We start from the raw sequence: 20141 nt of genomic DNA, 5'->3' as shown, positions 1-20141 counted from the left end.
ATTGGATCGCTCCGTGGAATGGAACATGAAAGGGACATTGTGATTCGTTTACTGAACTTATCCAATGAGCACGGTGTGAATAATTCTACGATTCTGCGCTCATTTAAGGACGGTGGGACGATAGAGGCCGTAGGCTACAGATGTAGGCTTGCTGAAGTCGTTGGCAGACCTCATCTCTTTTAATTGCATTGGAGAGCTAAATTTAGCAGTCATCCCTCAACCTGGGTGTTCTGGCTTGCTAGCTACTAGTTGTGACATGTGATAGCATAGCATCCTAATATTGGCAAAGGGGAGCCTTTTTTTAATCATATGGCCATGAGCTGATACTTATGATCACCACTAGCACAGACTACGGTTAGCAAAACACTGAATTCCATTTGATATCTCCAGGTCAAGATGCAGAGAAAAGTCTATTTAAAAAAAACAAGGTTGATGCAGGTAGGTATTCTAGGTGAGATTTAAGAGTGATAGGCTGTTTTTCTTTGATGGAAATGCGTGCAGTACAACAACAACTACAGTATTATCCATACTACACACTGAAACACTCCAGCTCTATGCCATTACTTTCAGATATTTAGAATGTAGTTATTTAATTTATTTATTTATTTAATTAATTAATTATTTCTGCCTTATGTCTGTCTGTCTGTTTCTCTGTCTTTCTTTCCCCTCTGTCTCTTTGCCCTTGATTGCATGCTTGCCCTGATTGCCAGAATTAATTAGTTGTCGAAAACACAATTATTACTGTATGTTTTCTCAACCAGAACGGAGTGCAGGGAAACCTGCCTCATTAATAATAATATAATAATAATAAACTTTATTTATATAGCACAATTCAAACATAAGATGCCATTCAAAGTGCTTTACAGAAAGATAAAACAGTTGGATAAAGATAAAACAGTAAAATAAACAGTTAAAAAAATGAGAACAAATGGGGCCCAGGATAGATATAATAAAACAAGATACAGATTAAAATAAAAAGAAGATAAATGTTAAGAGAATGCCCTTGTAAAAAGATAGCTCTTAAGATTTTTCTTAAAAGCATTAGTGGAAGAGGAGTTCTGCAACTCTAGGGGAAGGGTATTCCACAGTTTAGGGGCATAAGAGCTAAAATCGGCCTCTCCGTATCTTTTTGTTCTAGACCGCGGAATGTGAAGTTGTGACAACTCTGAGGACCTAAGGGCTCTGACAGGAGCATAAACTGATAAAAGGTCATTAAGATACGGGGGGGCAAGTCCATGTAAAACTTTAAAAACCACTAAGAGCACCTTAAAATCGATTCTAAAATCAACCGGTAGCCAGTGGAGAGACTTTAAAACAGGAGTTATGTGGTCAAATTTCTTAGTGTTTGTCAGCACTCTGGCAGCTGCATTTTGAACCAGTTTCAGCTTATTAATGACTTTTTTTGAAACACCGGTGATCACTTTGACACCCAAGATCCTTTTACTCTCCCACGTTACCTCCCACCTGTAGCTAGCTACACCCACTCTCTCCCTGAGAGAGAGAGAGAGAGAGAGGGAGAGAGAGAGAGAGACCAATGACATTCTTATATCCAGTATGTTCTGTCACTGTCAAAAGGAAGTCTCCTAATCATCCATCTTGGTGATCTTTTAGACATGTTATCGTGATTTAGCTCTGCCCACAAGTTTTGCCTATCTCAGTGGCAGTTTATGAATAACTGTGTTCCCCCCAGTAAATTTGTAGCCGTATAAAAAGACGACTTACATTTGGAAATCATAATAAAGCAAACACTTCACCAACATGAACAAAAATACTGTGATACTGTAAGAAAGGATTAATTTATTCCCCTTAATCTATCCGCCCTTTCCCCTGGTTCTCCATCATGTGCCGCTGAGGTCCCAGAGTCTGACGTGTTCCATTCCAGCCCATTTCACTGCTCAGTTCCTCTTCTCTAGTTGAAGGTGTGTGAAATCAGTGAAATCAGCCATGGGGGCCACGATGGAACTTTGCTGAGAACCACTGGTTTAAGACCATAATCATGTAGCTTATATCAGTTCAGTTTACTTCTATGTTGTTTAATATGAATCTACCTCGTAATGATTTACAGTATGTCAGCCTAAAAAAGTAAGTTCAAGTGTGTTTGCCCTCCAATACATCCCTGACGTGTGCTTTCTCCCTGTCTTGTAGCTATATTCTCTGCCACTAACCTCATTTGTCTCATCCTATAATATTCTTTGATTAAGCAGTCCTGATATGCAGTCTAGTAGTTTTAAAGCAACCTGGGATTACATCAGATATTTTAATTTAGCATAAGCTAAATACCCTCCTCCTCCGCGAATGCAATAGCATGAGCGTCGGAGACTGAAAACAAATTGAGAGGCGGACCATATACGTGTCGAATCTGTCGATGATTTGATTTGACAATTCTGTCGACTGGCTTTGGCATTGGTCAATCATGGCGTGTTCCACCCCCAAATCGAGTGGGATTCAGCGTGTTGTCGTGCTACGCGAGTGGGATCCGCGGAGTACCAGGCAGCCATTTGCTTCGTGCGGAGCGAGCGGACAATCCGATGCATGGGTGCTACCCGCCCACCTGAAATCTACGAGGGGAGACCCCTGACTACCACGCTCTCAAGCGCGCACCTTTTACGCTATTTCTGTAAATACGATATTTACCTTTACAGTTACATTTCTTTGCATTCTTAGAGATTATAGTTTTTGTTTTTTGTTCATGTTTCATGCAATTGGCCAAGTTAGTAGTTAGTTTATGGAATAGGAATTCTGCCAGATGACAGGCACTAGGCGCCATTTTCTACTTCATTTGGAAGAGAAAATTATCCTGAAATGAAGATTTGATTGACAGCTGCATGTCGTGATATGATTGGTTGAAATGGGGTAGAAATGTGATAGTACTAGGTGACGTCAGCAAACTGTAGATTTAGTGTTATCAATGAAATCTTGAAAAATGAACTTTTGATGTGAAAAAGTGTGAAAAACTAAAGGAATTAGATTTTTGTGATTTTTTTTGCATACATCATTAAATAGGTGCACTGCATACCCAGGTATTTGAACTAAAAGAAAAGAAAAGTCATTTTTGGGTTCAGCTCGACTTTAACATAAGCCAGGTTGTGACTGGACATGGTGTCTTGCTTTTAATTTGAACTTGGATTTAAAAACAGATGCTGGATTTTCTCCAGTAATATCTGGTCCTTTGAGCATTAAGCTGATATGCCATGCAAGTCAATCATATCTTATTTTAATGTGACACCCTAAGTTTGGATCAGGTCATCCCTGTCCCATCCTTCTTCGTCTCTTTTCACTGTGAACTGAAGATGGCATGAAATATTATTATTATTTTATTTTTTTATTCCCCCCGATTTTTTATCCCATTTTTATCCCCCATTACTGCTAATTTTAATTTATTTATCCCGGTTGCTGCTCCACCCTCTGCCGATCTGGGGAGAGATGAAAACTGGCTCCATGCTTCCTCCGAGACATGGGCAGTTAGCCAGCCGCTTCTTTTCACCTGACAGGGGAAGCTTCACCGGTAGGACATAGCACGTGGGAGGATCACGCTATTCCAACGAGTTCCCCATGAAATATTCTTAAACGGCAGAAAAAGCTGAAGTGTTTTGGTGTTTGAAGTGATTGGATCACTACCCGTCCGTCACTTCAGTGTGTCTTGGCGGGTGCATTAAGTATTTTAGGCAGTTTGGCTCTTAGACGCATATTAAAAGCAAAAGGGGTTGAAGGGGGCCTCTGGGTCCTCTGAAACTTCTAACATCCCTTTATGCGGTCTCGTAGGCCAGCTGGACCTGTTTTCCCGAGGTGAATTATTCTTCATTATTTGTGAATTGAATGGCTGCTTTTAGTGCTGCTAGGTACATTAATTCATTTGGCAAGGAAAAACCACCAATGAATATGCCATTTTTAAAACTGCAGATGCCATAACCCCCGAGTAGAGTTCAAGCCGCAGAACAAGAGGAGCTGATGCATGGCTAATGTAAAACATGATTATTGGTAATTAAATAGAGAAGTGAGGGATGGATGCCATGGGATCCACACACACACACCCACACACACACACACACACACCACACACACACACACACACACACACACACACACACACACACACACACACACACACACATACACACACACACACACACACACACACACACACACACATGCGCGTATATGCAAACAAACACACCCTTCTGTATCTCCCCAGTGGCTTGTTGAAGACATTGATCAGGTCTGCATGCCAGGTTGGCATAAGGCTCAGATCTATCCTTCCTCCTGTTTTTTTTTCTTTTCCATTTTTCTCTCCCACCCAGCACGGAGATACATCTATCATGCTTCCATTGCACATCTTTATCCTTCCCCTTTGAAAAGACAAATCCCTCCATTCTGTCCTGTAAATCCACAATTTTATCACACCCGTGTCTGCCAACTTCAACTTGGTACCTGGTAATCCTACTACTAACTGTATTATTGGAGAGCTATCTCTGTGTGTGTGTGTGTGTGTGTGTGTGTGTGTGTGTGTGCGTGTGTGTGTGTGTGCGTGCGTGCGTGCGTGCGTGCGTGCGTGTGTGTGTGCATGCGTGCGTGTATGTATGCGTGCTTGCGTGGGTGCATGCCTGTCTGTCTATCTCTCTGACATGAATCTGGTGAGGGAGGGGAGGGGAGGGGGGAGGGGGGAGGGGGAAAAAATGCACCCATAGCCATAGGGAGGTGCTACAGCAATATTCTACATTGCCCAATCATTGCCCTTGTAAAGCTGTGACTTAGGACCCAGGTGCAGAGATGACAGACACAAGGAGCAGTTTTACGTCTTTTACTTAGACTTTCAGGCATCAAAACAAACAAGGAATCTTTGTGAAAATATTTAAAGGTCCCAATTTGTGCAGCTGTAACCTCTTATAAACGTGTGTCTCTGGTCCATAAAACATGATTCTGGATTAATTTGTCGAAAATATAGCAACCCCGTTTGTTGTGACGGAGTTGTCACTTCCTCATCTCGTTGCGTCCCAAGAATGGTCTGTTTCTATAATATATTCAGAACTAACAGTTCCCATTGGCCGCTGAGGGAGAGCCCGCCCCAGGCTCCCAGCGGCCAATCAGATTAGCGTCTGTGGACCAGCACGCTAGGTTGTGTCCACAACTAACGCTATCGCTAACTTAACGTTGCTACGCTAAAGAGGACATCTCAAAATGCCTAGACTTACCGAATGCACCTCCGCAGTTGCTGGATCACGTACAGTTGGCGTCGCTCTAGTCTCGGCTCCCAGACGTCCACCAAACGTCTGGGAATTTCACTGTCAGAAACTGTCTGTCAGAGCCCGGCGAGAACGGCCGGCAGCAGACACGCCTACATTTATTATTAGAATTTTATTTGGTAGCGGCAATGCCATTTATCATAGTTCCAATATAGAGCAAGACACCGATGTGCTGCAAAGAGAGTTTATACCTGTTGTTTATTTTACAATAATTTTTCCTAGCCGGAAGTGGTCCGCTTGCTACTGTGAGTCATCAGCAGGCTCTGTAACGTTAGCCTCGGGAGTCGGGCTTATCGCTGGGGGAAAGACCTCTAGCCGCCGGGGCCGGATGAAACACGCCCTATTAACAGGTTATGTTTGTTTCTAAGTGATTAATATGTTTCTCCGCAAACGCGGCGATGTTTTGCGAAACACTGGTTCTGCATGAGCGGCACTGCCCCCAGAAAGCAGGCCCGCCCACAACACTCATGATTGGTTCTCCGATGCAAGGCTTCCAACAGCGCCACCTAACGTTATGCAAAGATTTAAATAGTAATATTCTCAGTCTTACAGGAGTGAAACGGATTAAGACTGAGGGCTGAGTCTAGTGTCGCTCCAGCTAGAAGTGTTAATTTTGTGGCTATAGACAAAATGGTGCAGGTAGCTTGTGTGAGAGAGACCCGCGCAGTATGCGTGAGGAAGCTCGTGACGTCCCGATACCCCGTCTGGGAAACAGAGCGTTTGGGGGTGTGGCTTGAAGGAGACTGCAGGGGGAAGCTGGATAGGGACAAATCCAACTGTGGCAGTTCTGAGGTTGTGACCACTCATTACAGGGAGGGCTGACAGCAGTATATATGCATTTACAAGTAAAAACAGCTTTTGCACGGAATGGGACCTTTAACAAAACTAGCCTAAACTGTGTCGGTCAGACCGACGGATAAACTAAATAATTCCACAAGGAGCCAGGAACAGGAACAGTCCAATGAATCTCTCCGCATCAGACGAGAGCAAGGAGAGGCACAGCGTCAGTAGTGTTAGGATCAGCAACGGGTTCTGAAAGCAGAAATGATTATATAGTGTGCCGACCAGGTGCAGGCAATCACAGTGGAATTAGCAGGGTTATGTCATTGTTCACTCATAGGCTGCCTTCTCCCGCTCCTGTCAGTGGCGCGGGAAGGCTGCCTAGCACCAAGGACAGCGTCGGCTTGGCCTCCGCGCGCTCTGGTCCGGCGCGCTCTGGCCGGTTCAGCACCACGGACAGCTCCTTCACCACAGCACGTAGCGGAGCCACTAGGCCGGATTCCCGCGGGTGTGTCAGCCCTAACCTCGCGTCACCAGGCTCTTCTCGGCGAGAAAGAGCCTGGCTCCCGCCCACAATTGATTTTGTCATCATACTGGGTCCGGCCTAGAGCCCGCCCTAGACCGGATCTAGCTCGTCAACTTTCACGTTAACTTGACAATTTGACCCAAGTATCAGAACGGCAAACAACAAAACAAAAGATGGACGTACCGAACGAAGTTTTTGAAGTTCTTTTAGAAACATTGCGGATTCACAATCTCACATCTTTTAAGCCAATACAGAAGCTTTGCATCAGACAATTAATCGAGGGAAGAGACGTTCTCGCATGTCTACCAACTGGTTTTGGGAAAAGCTTAGTATTCCAAACCTGGCCGACGGTGTGTCGACTGCTTGGGAAGAACTTTTCAAACAAATGGCCAGTTGATGGAATAGTTATAGTTGTCTGTCCGCTGTTATCGATAATGGAGGATCAAGTACAACAATTGAAATCCAAAGGCATATCTGCTGCCTGTGCTGGGAAAGACATGGACATTGATCATAAGATTTCACATGGCGAGTACTCCATTGTCTTTGGCTCTCCAGAAACCTTCCTCGGCAGTGACTACTGGAGAAATGTGCTACAAACACCCATATTCCAACATCGTTTACTTGGAATAGCAGTGGATGAAGTGCACACTGTTATTCAGTGGTGAGTAGCCTAACCCCATTAATGTTAACTGTCATAGTAATAGTATGATTATAACAATTATTCTCTCCGCAAACCATTTTCAAAAAGTATACAGACCCCCCCCCCCCCCCCCCCCAGGGATAGTATAATAATGTAAATAAAATCTAAAAGTTCCACCACTTTATACTTGCGGGTTAGCTTGCTGTCTGATCATACAATCTCGAGATCTGGGTTATTTTAAGCAAACAATGAAAAAGAATCTTAACTTCTGAACAGTAAGCTAATTAGTGTAATTGTAACAAATTCCTTCCATTGTCTATTGTGCTACCATAATGCATGGCATTTGCCCCGAGATAATAACCAGTTTCACATGCTATATTCCATAAGTGTGATAATAAATAATTTAATGATCCAATTCTTCAGTAGTGTGTGAAAACCTAACAGCATTTTGGTATGTGACAACTAGTTGTGTTTTTATGTTTGACATTGTTTTTCCTTTGTCAAACAGGGGCCAAGGAAAAGGAGGCAGATCACCATTTCGGAAATGGTGTGGACTTGTTGGTGAGCTTCGTTCACTGCTCCCCAAATCTGTGCCAGTGTTTGCCACAACAGCCACAGCATCAAAGAAGACCAGGCAGGAGCTAATGAAGATTATTGGAATCCAGGGCTGTGTTGAGATTGCAGTGTGTCCTGATCGGTCAAACATCAGGCTTGCATCAAAGAAGGTCTCGTCAAAAGCAAAGAATACATTTGCATGGTTGTGTGAGGAACTCAAACTAAAAGGACCAAGCACTGAAAAAATGGTCATCTACTGCAAAACCATCGCTGACTGTTCACACCTGTATGCAGATATTTTCAAACCATACCTGGGAATTAACTTTTGCCATCCATTAGGTGCTAATGACAAATCTGGAAACAGGTTGGTGGACATGTACCATTCAGCAACCCCTGAGGACGTCAAAAAGAACATTGGTAACTCCCTGAAAGATCCTGCCTCCACTCTTAGAGTGGTTATTGCCACATCAGCACTTGGTATGGGAGTAGACTTCAAGAATGTTCACACAGTGATCCACTATGGAGTCCCAAATGAAATAGAGGACTACATGCAAGCCATAGGGAGAGCTGGAAGAGATGGTGCGGACTCCCACTCCATCCTGTTGTATCATGGTGGACAATTAAAAGGAGTGTCTGACCAGATGCAACAGTATGTGTCCAACAGCACAACTTGCCGGCATGCAAAATTACTTAAAATCTTCAATGATGAGCAGGGAAAGCCGATTCATCCTGGGCATAGATGTTGTGATGTCTGTGCTCAACGTTGTGAGTGTGGTGATGCATGTAATGGCAAACCTAGTGAGATCGAGAAACATGCAGGAGAAGACCCAGTGTGCAGACAAATAAATGTCAGTGAGGCCCAAAAACTTGAATTGCAAATACGCTTGCAGGACATTGAAGAGGGAATGACAGGAGAGCCCGGTTCCAGCAGTGTGTCTGTGTACAGTGCCACATCGAATCCAGACTCCAGTCACGAGGAGTTCATTACAGAAGTGGTGAATAACAGCTGTACTTTGTTCACAATGAATGATATTTTTAGCACTACTCAAGTGAGCACCTTGGAACAGGCACAGTGCATCTTGAATGTTATAAATGAGGTCTTTCATGACATAGAGCAGGAAGGTGGGCCCATAAACGTGGTAGAATGTGAGGACAGCATGGATTCAGCATTAGCTGCTTTAGGTGACATTGCATTGCATGACGATTGAATGAATGCAGCTAAATCAAAAGATTGGATGTTGTATGAGGTCCTCAATGTTGCTGGAAAGTTTGTGAAATGATGGAAAAATAGTGAAGGCCCTGGAAGTGTTACATAGACATGGGTCATTGAAAGTCCGAAATTCACATTTTGCAACTTGCAAGACTGTAAATTTAAGTTATTTTCTTCCTTTCTTTCTTTCCCTTGTTATTTAATGTGTAGTAGTACACTGGTTCTGATTACCGATTCCAGGATTCTTACAGGTCCTGTAATGTGAATCTAAGATTAAAGAACACTATTCGAAACTATTATATAGCCAAGGGCCTTCGAATTTGTGTATATATATTTTTCTCTATTTTTTTTTTTTCTAAAATGGAAATTGGTTGTTTAGCTTAGTCTTTGTTAACGTGTAGGCGTGCACTGATTTCACAATGTGAATTATTTTTCTTATATGTCAATTAGTCTCAATAAAAACCATTGTTGAATATTTCTGTATTGCTGTCATTTCTTCATTTTGGCACTGTCAGTTGTTTTTTGGAATTCAAGCTCTACGGGAATGTCTGGTGAATTTCATAATGTTAAACTCACTTCAGGGCTAGTTGACGCAGTACATACTGCCCGTGATGCCACTACAACATGATACAGTATATCCACAGTAGCATTACTTAAGAGCACAAAATCAAGACGGTTTTCTATACTTTCCCCCCACTGTAAAATGAGCAATAAATCTGTAATAACTCCCAAGTGAAATTGGTAAAACATGTTTGACAAATGGCTAAGTTCTTGTGCTCATGGTTAAGGACTAATGCAGAACTTGACTGACCTGTGGGATTGGTTTGTGATAATTATCTCTTTAGCGTATCAAATATAAAGTTATAAAACTTATGTGAATTCTGGCTCTAGAATTTCAAAAAAGTCCTGTGCTTTTGCTCTGGATGTTTTGGATTATGCAACCCCCCCTCCCAAAAAAAGAGACAACCGACATTTGCACTTTTAATTCTAACTGAAATATAAAGATGGTTACAAATCTACAAGTAATTACAAAATGTGGTGACGGCAAGTTAAAACAAGGATAATAATGGTAAAAGATAATGACTTAAAATTCTTGATGATAGTTTATTGCAAAGATACATTATGTGGATGCCAACCGAAACACATGTGCAGGGGGACTCTGTTCCTGGTTAATGCTCCAGTCTTCAAATATGGTGAGTGAATTGTGGTGGATTCAGAAATTCTTTCTGTGTCACACTGACCTAACTGAAAATCATTTTGCCATTGTCTTCCAACTTCTGTCATTTAGAACTTTGAATCATGTACTCAAGATAGGGGTGTGAAACTAACCACACAACATTGAAAAGGCTCTTTAAATAGAACATACAAATACCAACTGCCAATATCTTGATAAATTCAGTTTGAGGCTGGAGTGTGACCCTTTTAACAGCTGGATATCACAACCCAAAAACAAACAAAATGGGCAAATAAAATAATGGAGAAAGAGCTATAATATAAATGGTAAAACTACTGTGCAATATTAAAAATGAGGTTCAAATTCTACTTTACCCTGCTCTGTCAAATGATCAAGAACTGTTAATGGCTTTCCATAATGAAGCAAATGGACAGAAGTCTGCTTTGGAGAAATAGACATTTGACCATGGAGGACAAAGTGACAAGCCTATATTCAATAAAATAGCAAATACAAACATGAGTGACTATAGCCCAAATTTAAAAAAAAATCGAATAAATGTAGAAAGTCTTATTAGCACTTGAAAAGCGGTGGTGGCGGAGATGCCATATTGCATGAACGTTTAGTTTTATGTAACGCTAGCTTTGTTTTGATCAGACTAGTTTAGGTAACATCACCGCGTCAAGCTAACGGCAACACAGACTTTGTTAGGCGCATTTCCTTCCGGTGATAATTCTGGGTCCGGGGTTTACGCCCCCATGACAAAAAGCGGGGTGGAAGGTGCCCAGACTAGTCAGCCCTATGGCATCATCTTACAGAGACCAATCACCGCTCATGCTGCTATGACATGACTGATGAGGTCATAAATCACTGATGATGTCATATACTGTAGCTCTACATCACTGCACAATCAGTAAGCGCATGTGTTGGTATGAGTTTGGTCACCCCCCCCCCCCCAAAAAAAAAGTGTGCCCATCGTCTCCAGTTTCCACCCTAGAAATGAACCATAGGAATCAAAATTCCTATGTTCAGTAATAGCAGAAGAAACAGCATTTTTATATGGTCGATGGCATAATGGACTTCTTTCACAATTACGGGGATTTATTTTTTGTGTTCATGAATGTGGATGGGTGTGTCAGTGTGTGTGTGTACTGTACACGCATGTATGCTCACAAGCACGTATGCATGAGAATCCATGATCTTAATATTCCTCAGAAAGACACGATACACTTAAGCATCTGTGCATAGAAAACGAATCAAACCTTCAAATTCTTCACTTTAGCTGCAAAGATCAATCATTCCAGTGTCTTTTGGGAGTGAGACATATCGGCCATTGATCATGCTTGTCAACCTAATGCAGTCAAACATTGATTGAAGTGGGAGACTCACATTTTGTCGAGAAGGATGTTCATGCTGACTGAACCCTGCTCATCTGGACACTGAGATCAACTCCCCAGGATATACTCATATACAAATATTCTCTGATTAATATCTCATCTAATGGGGGTCCGGGAACGTGGCTCTAATGTACTACATCAAATATTCCTGACTGTGAGGTCCTGTTATGTCATGTCCTCATGTCCCGCACCGACAGTAGCGTGTCAATAATCACTGTTATGTCATGTCCTGCACCGACAGTAGCCTGTCAATAATCACTGTTATGTCATGTCCCGCACCGACAGTAGCCTGTCAATAATCACTGTTATGTCATGTCCCGCACCGACAGTTGCGTGTCAATAATCACTGATATGTCATGTCCCGCACCGACAGTTGCGTGTCAATAATCACTGATATGTCATGTCCCGCACCGACAGTTGCGTGTCAATAATCACTGATATGTCATGTCCCGCACCGACAGTAGCCTGTCAATAATCACTGTTATGTCATGTCCCGCACCGACAGTAGCCTGTCAATAATCACTGTTATGTCATGTCCCGCACCGACAGTAGCCTGTCAATAATCACTGTTATGTCATGTCCTGCACCGACAGTAGCCTGTCAATAATCACTGTTATGTCATGTCCCGCACCGACAGTAGCCTGTCAATAATCACTGTTATGTCCCGCACCGACAGTAGCCTGTCAATAATCACTGTTGTGTCATGTCCCGCACCGACAGTAGCCTGTCAATAATCACTGTTGTGTCATGTCCTGCACCGACAGTAGCCTGTCAATAATCACTGTTGTGTGATGTCCTGCACCGACAGTAGCCTGTCAATAATCACTGTTGTGTCATGTCCTGCACCGACAGTAGCCTGTCAATAATCACTGTTGTGTCATGTCCTGCACCGACAGTAGCCTGTCAATAATCACTGTTGTGTCATGTCCCGCACCGACAGTAGCCTGTCAATAATCACTGTTGTGTCATGTCCCGCACCGACAGTAGCCTGTCAATAATCACTGTTGTGTCATGTCCCGCACCGACAGTAGCCTGTCAATAATCACTGTTGTGTCATGTCCCGCACCGACAGTAGCCTGTCAATAATCACTGTTGTGTCATGTCCCGCACCGACAGTAGCCTGTCAATAATCACTGTTGTGTCATGTCCCGCACCGACAGTAGCCTGTCAATAATCACTGTTGTGTCATGTCCCGCACCGACAGTAGCCTGTCAATAATCACTGTTATGTCATGTCCTGCACCGACAGTAGCCTGTCAATAATCACTGTTATGTCATGTGCTGCACCGACAGTAGCCTGTCAATATTCACTGTTATGTCATGTCCCGCACTGACAGTAGCCTGTCAATAATCACTGTTGTGTCATGTGCTGCACCGACAGTAGCCTGTCAATAATCACTGTTGTGTCATGTGCTGCACCGACAGTAGCCTGTCAATAATCACTGTTATGTCATGTCCCGCACCGACAGTAGCCTGTCAATAATCACTGTTGTGTCATGTCCCGCACCGACAGTAGCCTGTCAATAATCACGGTTATGTCATGTCCTGCACCGACAGTAGCCTGTCAATAATCACTGTTATGTCATGTCCCGCACCGACAGTAGCCTGTCAATAATCACTGTTATGTCATGTGCTGCACCGACAGTAGCCTGTCAATATTCACTGTTATGTCATGTCCCGCACTGACAGTAGCCTGTCAATAATCACTGTTGTGTCATGTGCTGCACCGACAGTAGCCTGTCAATAATCACTGTTGTGTCATGTGCTGCACCGACAGTAGCCTGTCAATAATCACTGTTATGTCATGTCCCGCACCGACAGTAGCCTGTCAATAATCACTGTTGTGTCATGTCCCGCACCGACAGTAGCCTGTCAATAATCACGGTTATGTCATGTCCCGCACCGACAGTAGCCTGTCAATAATCACTGTTATGTCCCGCACCGACAGTAGCCTGTCAATAATCACGGTTATGTCATGTCCCGCACCGACAGTAGCCTGTCAATAATCACTGTTATGTCCCGCACCGACAGTAGCCTGTCAATAATCACTGTTGTGTCATGTCCCGCACCGACAGTAGCCTGTCAATAATCACTGTTGTGTCATGTCCTGCACCGACAGTAGCCTGTCAATAATCACTGTTGTGTCATGTCCCGCACCGACAGTAGCCTGTCAATAATCACTGTTGTGTCATGTCCCGCACCGACAGTAGCCTGTCAATAATCACTGTTGTGTCATGTCCCGCACCGACAGTAGCCTGTCAATAATCACTGTTGTGTCATGTCCCGCACCGACAGTAGCCTGTCAATAATCACTGTTGTGTCATGTCCCGCACCGACAGTAGCCTGTCAATAATCACTGTTGTGTCATGTCCCGCACCGACAGTAGCCTGTCAATAATCACTGTTGTGTCATGTCCCGCACCGACAGTAGCCTGTCAATAATCACTGTTGTGTCATGTCCCGCACCGACAGTAGCCTGTCAATAATCACTGTTATGTCATGTCCTGCACCGACAGTAGCCTGTCAATAATCACTGTTATGTCATGTGCTGCACCGACAGTAGCCTGTCAATATTCACTGTTATGTCATGTCCCGCACTGACAGTAGCCTGTCAATAATCACTGTTGTGTCATGTGCTGCACCGACAGTAGCCTGTCAATAATCACTGTTATGTCATGTGCTGCACCGACAGTAGCCTGTCAATAATCACTGTTATGTCATGTCCCGCACCGACAGTAGCCTGTCAATAATCACTGTTGTGTAATTGTAGTGCCAAATTCATGATGCACTTGTTTTTCTGCTGGGTAAATACATCTGATTTGGATGCTTTTAGCTCGAATCCCTCAACTGAAGCTCATGTACGCAACAATATGTGTGCTAGTCTCAGCAGAACCACTGTATTCTGCCTGTGGAAGTGATCAACTGGATCTTGCTTCAAACAGAGCAGTAGGCACCCTGAAACCTTTAACCTGAAACCCCCGAGGACTGCGGGTGAAAATTAGCTTCGGCTAACCCCGGCACTTTTACCGTTGTCACGTATGGATTTATTTATTTTATTTTATTTAACCTTTATTTAACCAGGCAAGTCATTAAGAACAAATTCTTATTTACAATGGCGACCTGACAAAAGGCAAGCCTCTTGAGGGAGAGGGGTGATTCTGTACATGTATAACTGTCTTATTAATGTGCATTGTCCTGTCTAAATAAACAATAAAGTAAAGTAAAGTAAAGTCCCCATGAAATGAACCGCCATTACTTTTACTAAACACACTTCATGGTGACCTCATGCTGCACTAGTAGAGGTAAATATATCTAACCAATAAAACCACCAGATTTGTTTTGAAACAATCCCACTCCTCCAAACCCCTCCCATCAAATCAAACTCTCCCTGACTCATTTCCCATTGGTTTAGAAAGACTTTTGAATGATCCCTCACTTGCATTATGTCCTGGGGCCTTGCTCAGATCACACCCATTTTCCAACTCTGCCTTCATTTCGACGGCAACTACACACCTGTAAAGTTTCCTGTCTGCATCTTGCACGGTTTTGACGTTATCACATTCGCAATGTCTGTCAACAGACATAAGCACCCTATACTCAAAACTAGGGGTGTCAAAAATAATCGATTATAAGATGCATCGCGATGCGGACGTGCACGATTCTGCATCGATTCACAAATGTCAAAAATCGATTACAAATAAAATATAATGGAAGTACATGCAGTTGCTTATTTTAATTATGGATCATAATACAATGCAATTCCAAATGCACTTTTATTTTAAAAGTAGCCACACAGTGAGAAAAAAGAAAGTGAGAAAAAATAAATCATGTATTGGGGAAAAAAGTGATGCATCGATTTAAGATGCATCGAGATGCATCGAGATGCATCGATAATCGTAATCGAATCGAATCGTAGCCCTCTGAATCGTAATCGAATCGAATCGTGAGGCCAGTGAAGATTCACAGCCCTACCCAAAACCAACTGTGTTCTGTGGTAGTTCCCACTATAGGTGTCTACAGGACCACATTTTGCCATGATGACACACACACACACACACACACACACACACACACACACACACACACACACAAGGTGAAAACAATACCAGCCAACGCGGTTGGTAAAGATACCATTTCATGCAGTCTTTCTGCCACTCCAGGATCCGATCTCTGGAGGACTACAATGCTAAATGTCTCCAATTAGTCTAGGGAATCTGTGAAAAAAAATGACCCAACCTTAAACAAATTGCAACAGAAATTATTTGTGTTGTGTTCAGCTCTTGAAACCTTCCAATTTAACATACTGAAAATCCCAGAAAATCCCAGTAGTGGAACATTCTCAAATTTGGCATTGTCTCCACAAAGGAGGTGATGTTTTCGGTGCTGTTTGTCTGACCGTTTGTCTGTTAGCAGGAGGATTACGGCAAAACTACTGGGCCGATTTTCATGAAACTTGGTGGAAGGGTGTAGCGTGGGCCAAGGAAGAACCCATTACAATTTGGAGCGGATCTGATCCGGGTCGGCTCAATGGAGGGGGCGGGGCTAGGGAAAAGAGTCTGTTGCTAGGGATAGGAAGGTCGTAGAGAGTCTGGATTCGAGAGGTGGGTAGGGGGCATGGACAGGTGTATCGGGGGGGAGTGTATGTGGGAGGTGGGAGGGGGTGTGGTCAGGAAAGGGGTGGGGCTAGGGAAAAGCTCTACCAAACATACTGTAACATAACAAAACAAAACATAAAAAATGTAAGTGTGGCTAATATGTTCTAATGTTACAGTTAGTGGAAAAGGGTGAGTTTTCATGCACATCTTGTTCCCTCAGACAGCCATCGCAAACCATAACTTCATAGTCATGTCATTCACGAGTCTCGCATTGGAGGCAATTTGATTTCGGCAAGGCACAGCGCAAGTTGTAGCTCAAACATGCAGATGAGTGGACAGGTAGGCTAAGTCTCCATATCCGAAGGTTATGGGTAAGTTGACCGCCATTTATTGTCTGTTACCAATGACAGTCATTGTCTGTTACCATTCAAAGTAGGCTAGCTTATTAAGCACTTACTAGTTAGCTATAATAGGTATAGCTTAATAATAGCTTATTAAGATACTTGTACTATCTGTTATTCATTTTCTTTGTGCAAATAAACAATAAACAAACATAAATAAACAATAAACACTTACTCTGGAGATGATGTAGCCTACCACTTGTGCTCTTCTCCCTACTTATACTCCAACCACTTATAAAGCCTCAGCCAGGCGGTAATGCAACATAAAGGATGCCAACTGCCATAAAACACCACAGAAGGATTTATTACATCACTGATGACATCACAATTGCTCGAGTGACATCACTGATGACATCACAATTGCTCAAGTGACATCACTGATGACATCACAATTGCTCGAGTGACATCACTGATGACATCACAATTGCTCGAGTGCCATCACTGATGACATCACAATTGCTCAAGTGACATCACTGATGACATCACAATTGCTCAAGTGACATCACTGATGACATCACTGATACATGACAATCGTGACATCACAATCGTGGCACACACACCGCCCGCCCACTTATTGGACCATAACATCAGAACCATTGATGGCCACAACACATTCCATGTTATGGGCATTATAGCTGGAGTTACACCAGAGAGCCAAGTGTGTGCATGCGTGCGTGTATGTATGCGTGCTTGCGTGGGTGCATGCCTGTCTGTCTATCTCTCTGACATGAATCTGGTGAGGGAGGGGAGGGGAGGGGGGAGGGGGGAGGGGGAAAAAATGCACCCATAGCCATAGGGAGGTGCTACAGCAATATTCTACATTGCCCAATCATTGCCCTTGTAAAGCTGTGACTTAGGACCCAGGTGCAGAGATGACAGACACAAGGAGCAGTTTTACGTCTTTTACTTAGACTTTCAGGCATCAAAACAAACAAGGAATCTTTGTGAAAATATTTAAAGGTCCCAATTTGTGCAGCTGTAACCTCTTATAAACGTGTGTCTCTGGTCCATAAAACATGATTCTGGATTAATTTGTCGAAAATATAGCAACCCCGTTTGTTGTGACGGAGTTGTCACTTCCTCATCTCGTTGCGTCCCAAGAATGGTCTGTTTCTATAATATATTCAGAACTAACAGTTCCCATTGGCCGCTGAGGGAGAGCCCGCCCCAGGCTCCCAGCGGCCAATCAGATTAGCGTCTGTGGACCAGCACGCTAGGTTGTGTCCACAACTAACGCTATCGCTAACTTAACGTTGCTACGCTAAAGAGGACATCTCAAAATGCCTAGACTTACCGAATGCACCTCCGCAGTTGCTGGATCACGTACAGTTGGCGTCGCTCTAGTCTCGGCTCCCAGACGTCCACCAAACGTCTGGGAATTTCACTGTCAGAAACTGTCTGTCAGAGCCCGGCGAGAACGGCCGGCAGCAGACACGCCTACATTTATTATTAGAATTTTATTTGGTAGCGGCAATGCCATTTATCATAGTTCCAATATAGAGCAAGACACCGATGTGCTGCAAAGAGAGTTTATACCTGTTGTTTATTTTACAATAATTTTTCCTAGCCGGAAGTGGTCCGCTTGCTACTGTGAGTCATCAGCAGGCTCTGTAACGTTAGCCTCGGGAGTCGGGCTTATCGCTGGGGGAAAGACCTCTAGCCGCCGGGGCCGGATGAAACACGCCCTATTAACAGGTTATGTTTGTTTCTAAGTGATTAATATGTTTCTCCGCAAACGCGGCGATGTTTTGCGAAACACTGGTTCTGCATGAGCGGCACTGCCCCCAGAAAGCAGGCCCGCCCACAACACTCATGATTGGTTCTCCGATGCAAGGCTTCCAACAGCGCCACCTAACGTTATGCAAAGATTTAAATAGTAATATTCTCAGTCTTACAGGAGTGAAACGGATTAAGACTGAGGGCTGAGTCTAGTGTCGCTCCAGCTAGAAGTGTTAATTTTGTGGCTATAGACAAAATGGTGCAGGTAGCTTGTGTGAGAGAGACCCGCGCAGTATGCGTGAGGAAGCTCGTGACGTCCCGATACCCCGTCTGGGAAACAGAGCGTTTGGGGGTGTGGCTTGAAGGAGACTGCAGGGGGAAGCTGGATAGGGACAAATCCAACTGTGGCAGTTCTGAGGTTGTGACCACTCATTACAGGGAGGGCTGACAGCAGTATATATGCATTTACAAGTAAAAACAGCTTTTGCACGGAATGGGACCTTTAACAAAACTAGCCTAAACTGTGTCGGTCAGACCGACGGATAAACTAAATAATTCCACAAGGAGCCAGGAACAGGAACAGTCCAATGAATCTCTCCGCATCAGACGAGAGCAAGGAGAGGCACAGCGTCAGTAGTGTTAGGATCAGCAACGGGTTCTGAAAGCAGAAATGATTATATAGTGTGCCGACCAGGTGCAGGCAATCACAGTGGAATTAGCAGGGTTATGTCATTGTTCACTCATAGGCTGCCTTCTCCCGCTCCTGTCAGTGGCGCGGGAAGGCTGCCTAGCACCAAGGACAGCGTCGGCTTGGCCTCCGCGCACTCTGGTCCGGCGCGCTCTGGCCGGTTCAGCACCACGGACAGCTCCTTCACCACAGCACGTAGCGGAGCCACTAGGCCGGATTCCCGCGGGTGTGTCAGCCCTATGGCATCATCTTACAGAGACCAATCACCGCTCATGCTGCTATGACATGACTGATGAGGTCATAAATCACTGATGATGTCATATACTGTAGCTCTACATCACTGCACAATCAGTAAGCGCATGTGTTGGTATGAGTTTGGTCACCCCCCCCCCCCCAAAAAAAAAGTGTGCCCATCGTCTCCAGTTTCCACCCTAGAAATGAACCATAGGAATCAAAATTCCTATGTTCAGTAATAGCAGAAGAAACAGCATTTTTATATGGTCGATGGCATAATGGACTTCTTTCACGATTACGGGGATTTATTTTTTGTGTTCATGAATGTGGATGGGTGTGTCAGTGTGTGTGTGTACTGTACACGCATGTATGCTCACAAGCACGTATGCATGAGAATCCATGATCTTAATATTCCTCAGAAAGACACGATACACTTAAGCATCTGTGCATAGAAAACGAATCAAACCTTCAAATTCTTCACTTTAGCTGCAAAGATCAATCATTCCAGTGTCTTTTGGGAGTGAGACATATCGGCCATTGATCATGCTTGTCAACCTAATGCAGTCAAACATTGATTGAAGTGGGAGACTCACATTTTGTCGAGAAGGATGTTCATGCTGACTGAACCCTGCTCATCTGGACACTGAGATCAACTCCCCAGGATATACTCATATACAAATATTCTCTGATTAATATCTCATCTAATGGGGGTCCGGGAACGTGGCTCTAATGTACTACATCAAATATTCCTGACTGTGAGGTCCTGTTATGTCATGTCCTCATGTCCCGCACCGACAGTAGCGTGTCAATAATCACTGTTATGTCATGTCCTGCACCGACAGTAGCCTGTCAATAATCACTGTTATGTCATGTCCCGCACCGACAGTAGCCTGTCAATAATCACTGTTATGTCATGTCCCGCACCGACAGTTGCGTGTCAATAATCACTGATATGTCATGTCCCGCACCGACAGTTGCGTGTCAATA

General features: G+C 43.8%; 2 protein-coding genes across 2 annotated transcripts in view; both read left to right on the top strand.

The window, feature by feature from the left end:
- The window catches only part of grik1a (glutamate receptor, ionotropic, kainate 1a), a gene marked incomplete at both ends in the record, with an annotated part of 111751 nt that overhangs the window by 5919 nt on the left and 85691 nt on the right, over nt 1-20141 (top strand). The window lies entirely within an intron of this gene.
- Nucleotides 6787-19204, top strand: LOC310784776 (ATP-dependent DNA helicase RecQ-like; the record flags this gene model as incomplete). Its single annotated transcript, XM_083645822.1, has 3 exons — nt 6787-7207; nt 7695-8573; nt 19003-19204. Exons 1-3 carry the CDS (start codon nt 6981-6983, stop codon nt 19202-19204), a joined length of 1308 nt encoding a protein of 435 aa, XP_083501948.1. The 5' UTR covers nt 6787-6980.

This window comes from Poromitra crassiceps, assembly GCF_964638095.1.
Source record: "Poromitra crassiceps genome assembly, chromosome: 1".
Lineage (NCBI taxonomy): Eukaryota > Metazoa > Chordata > Actinopteri > Beryciformes > Melamphaidae > Poromitra > Poromitra crassiceps.
Note: the sequence above shows the minus strand (reverse complement) of the source record. Positions and strands in the feature narration are given on the sequence as shown.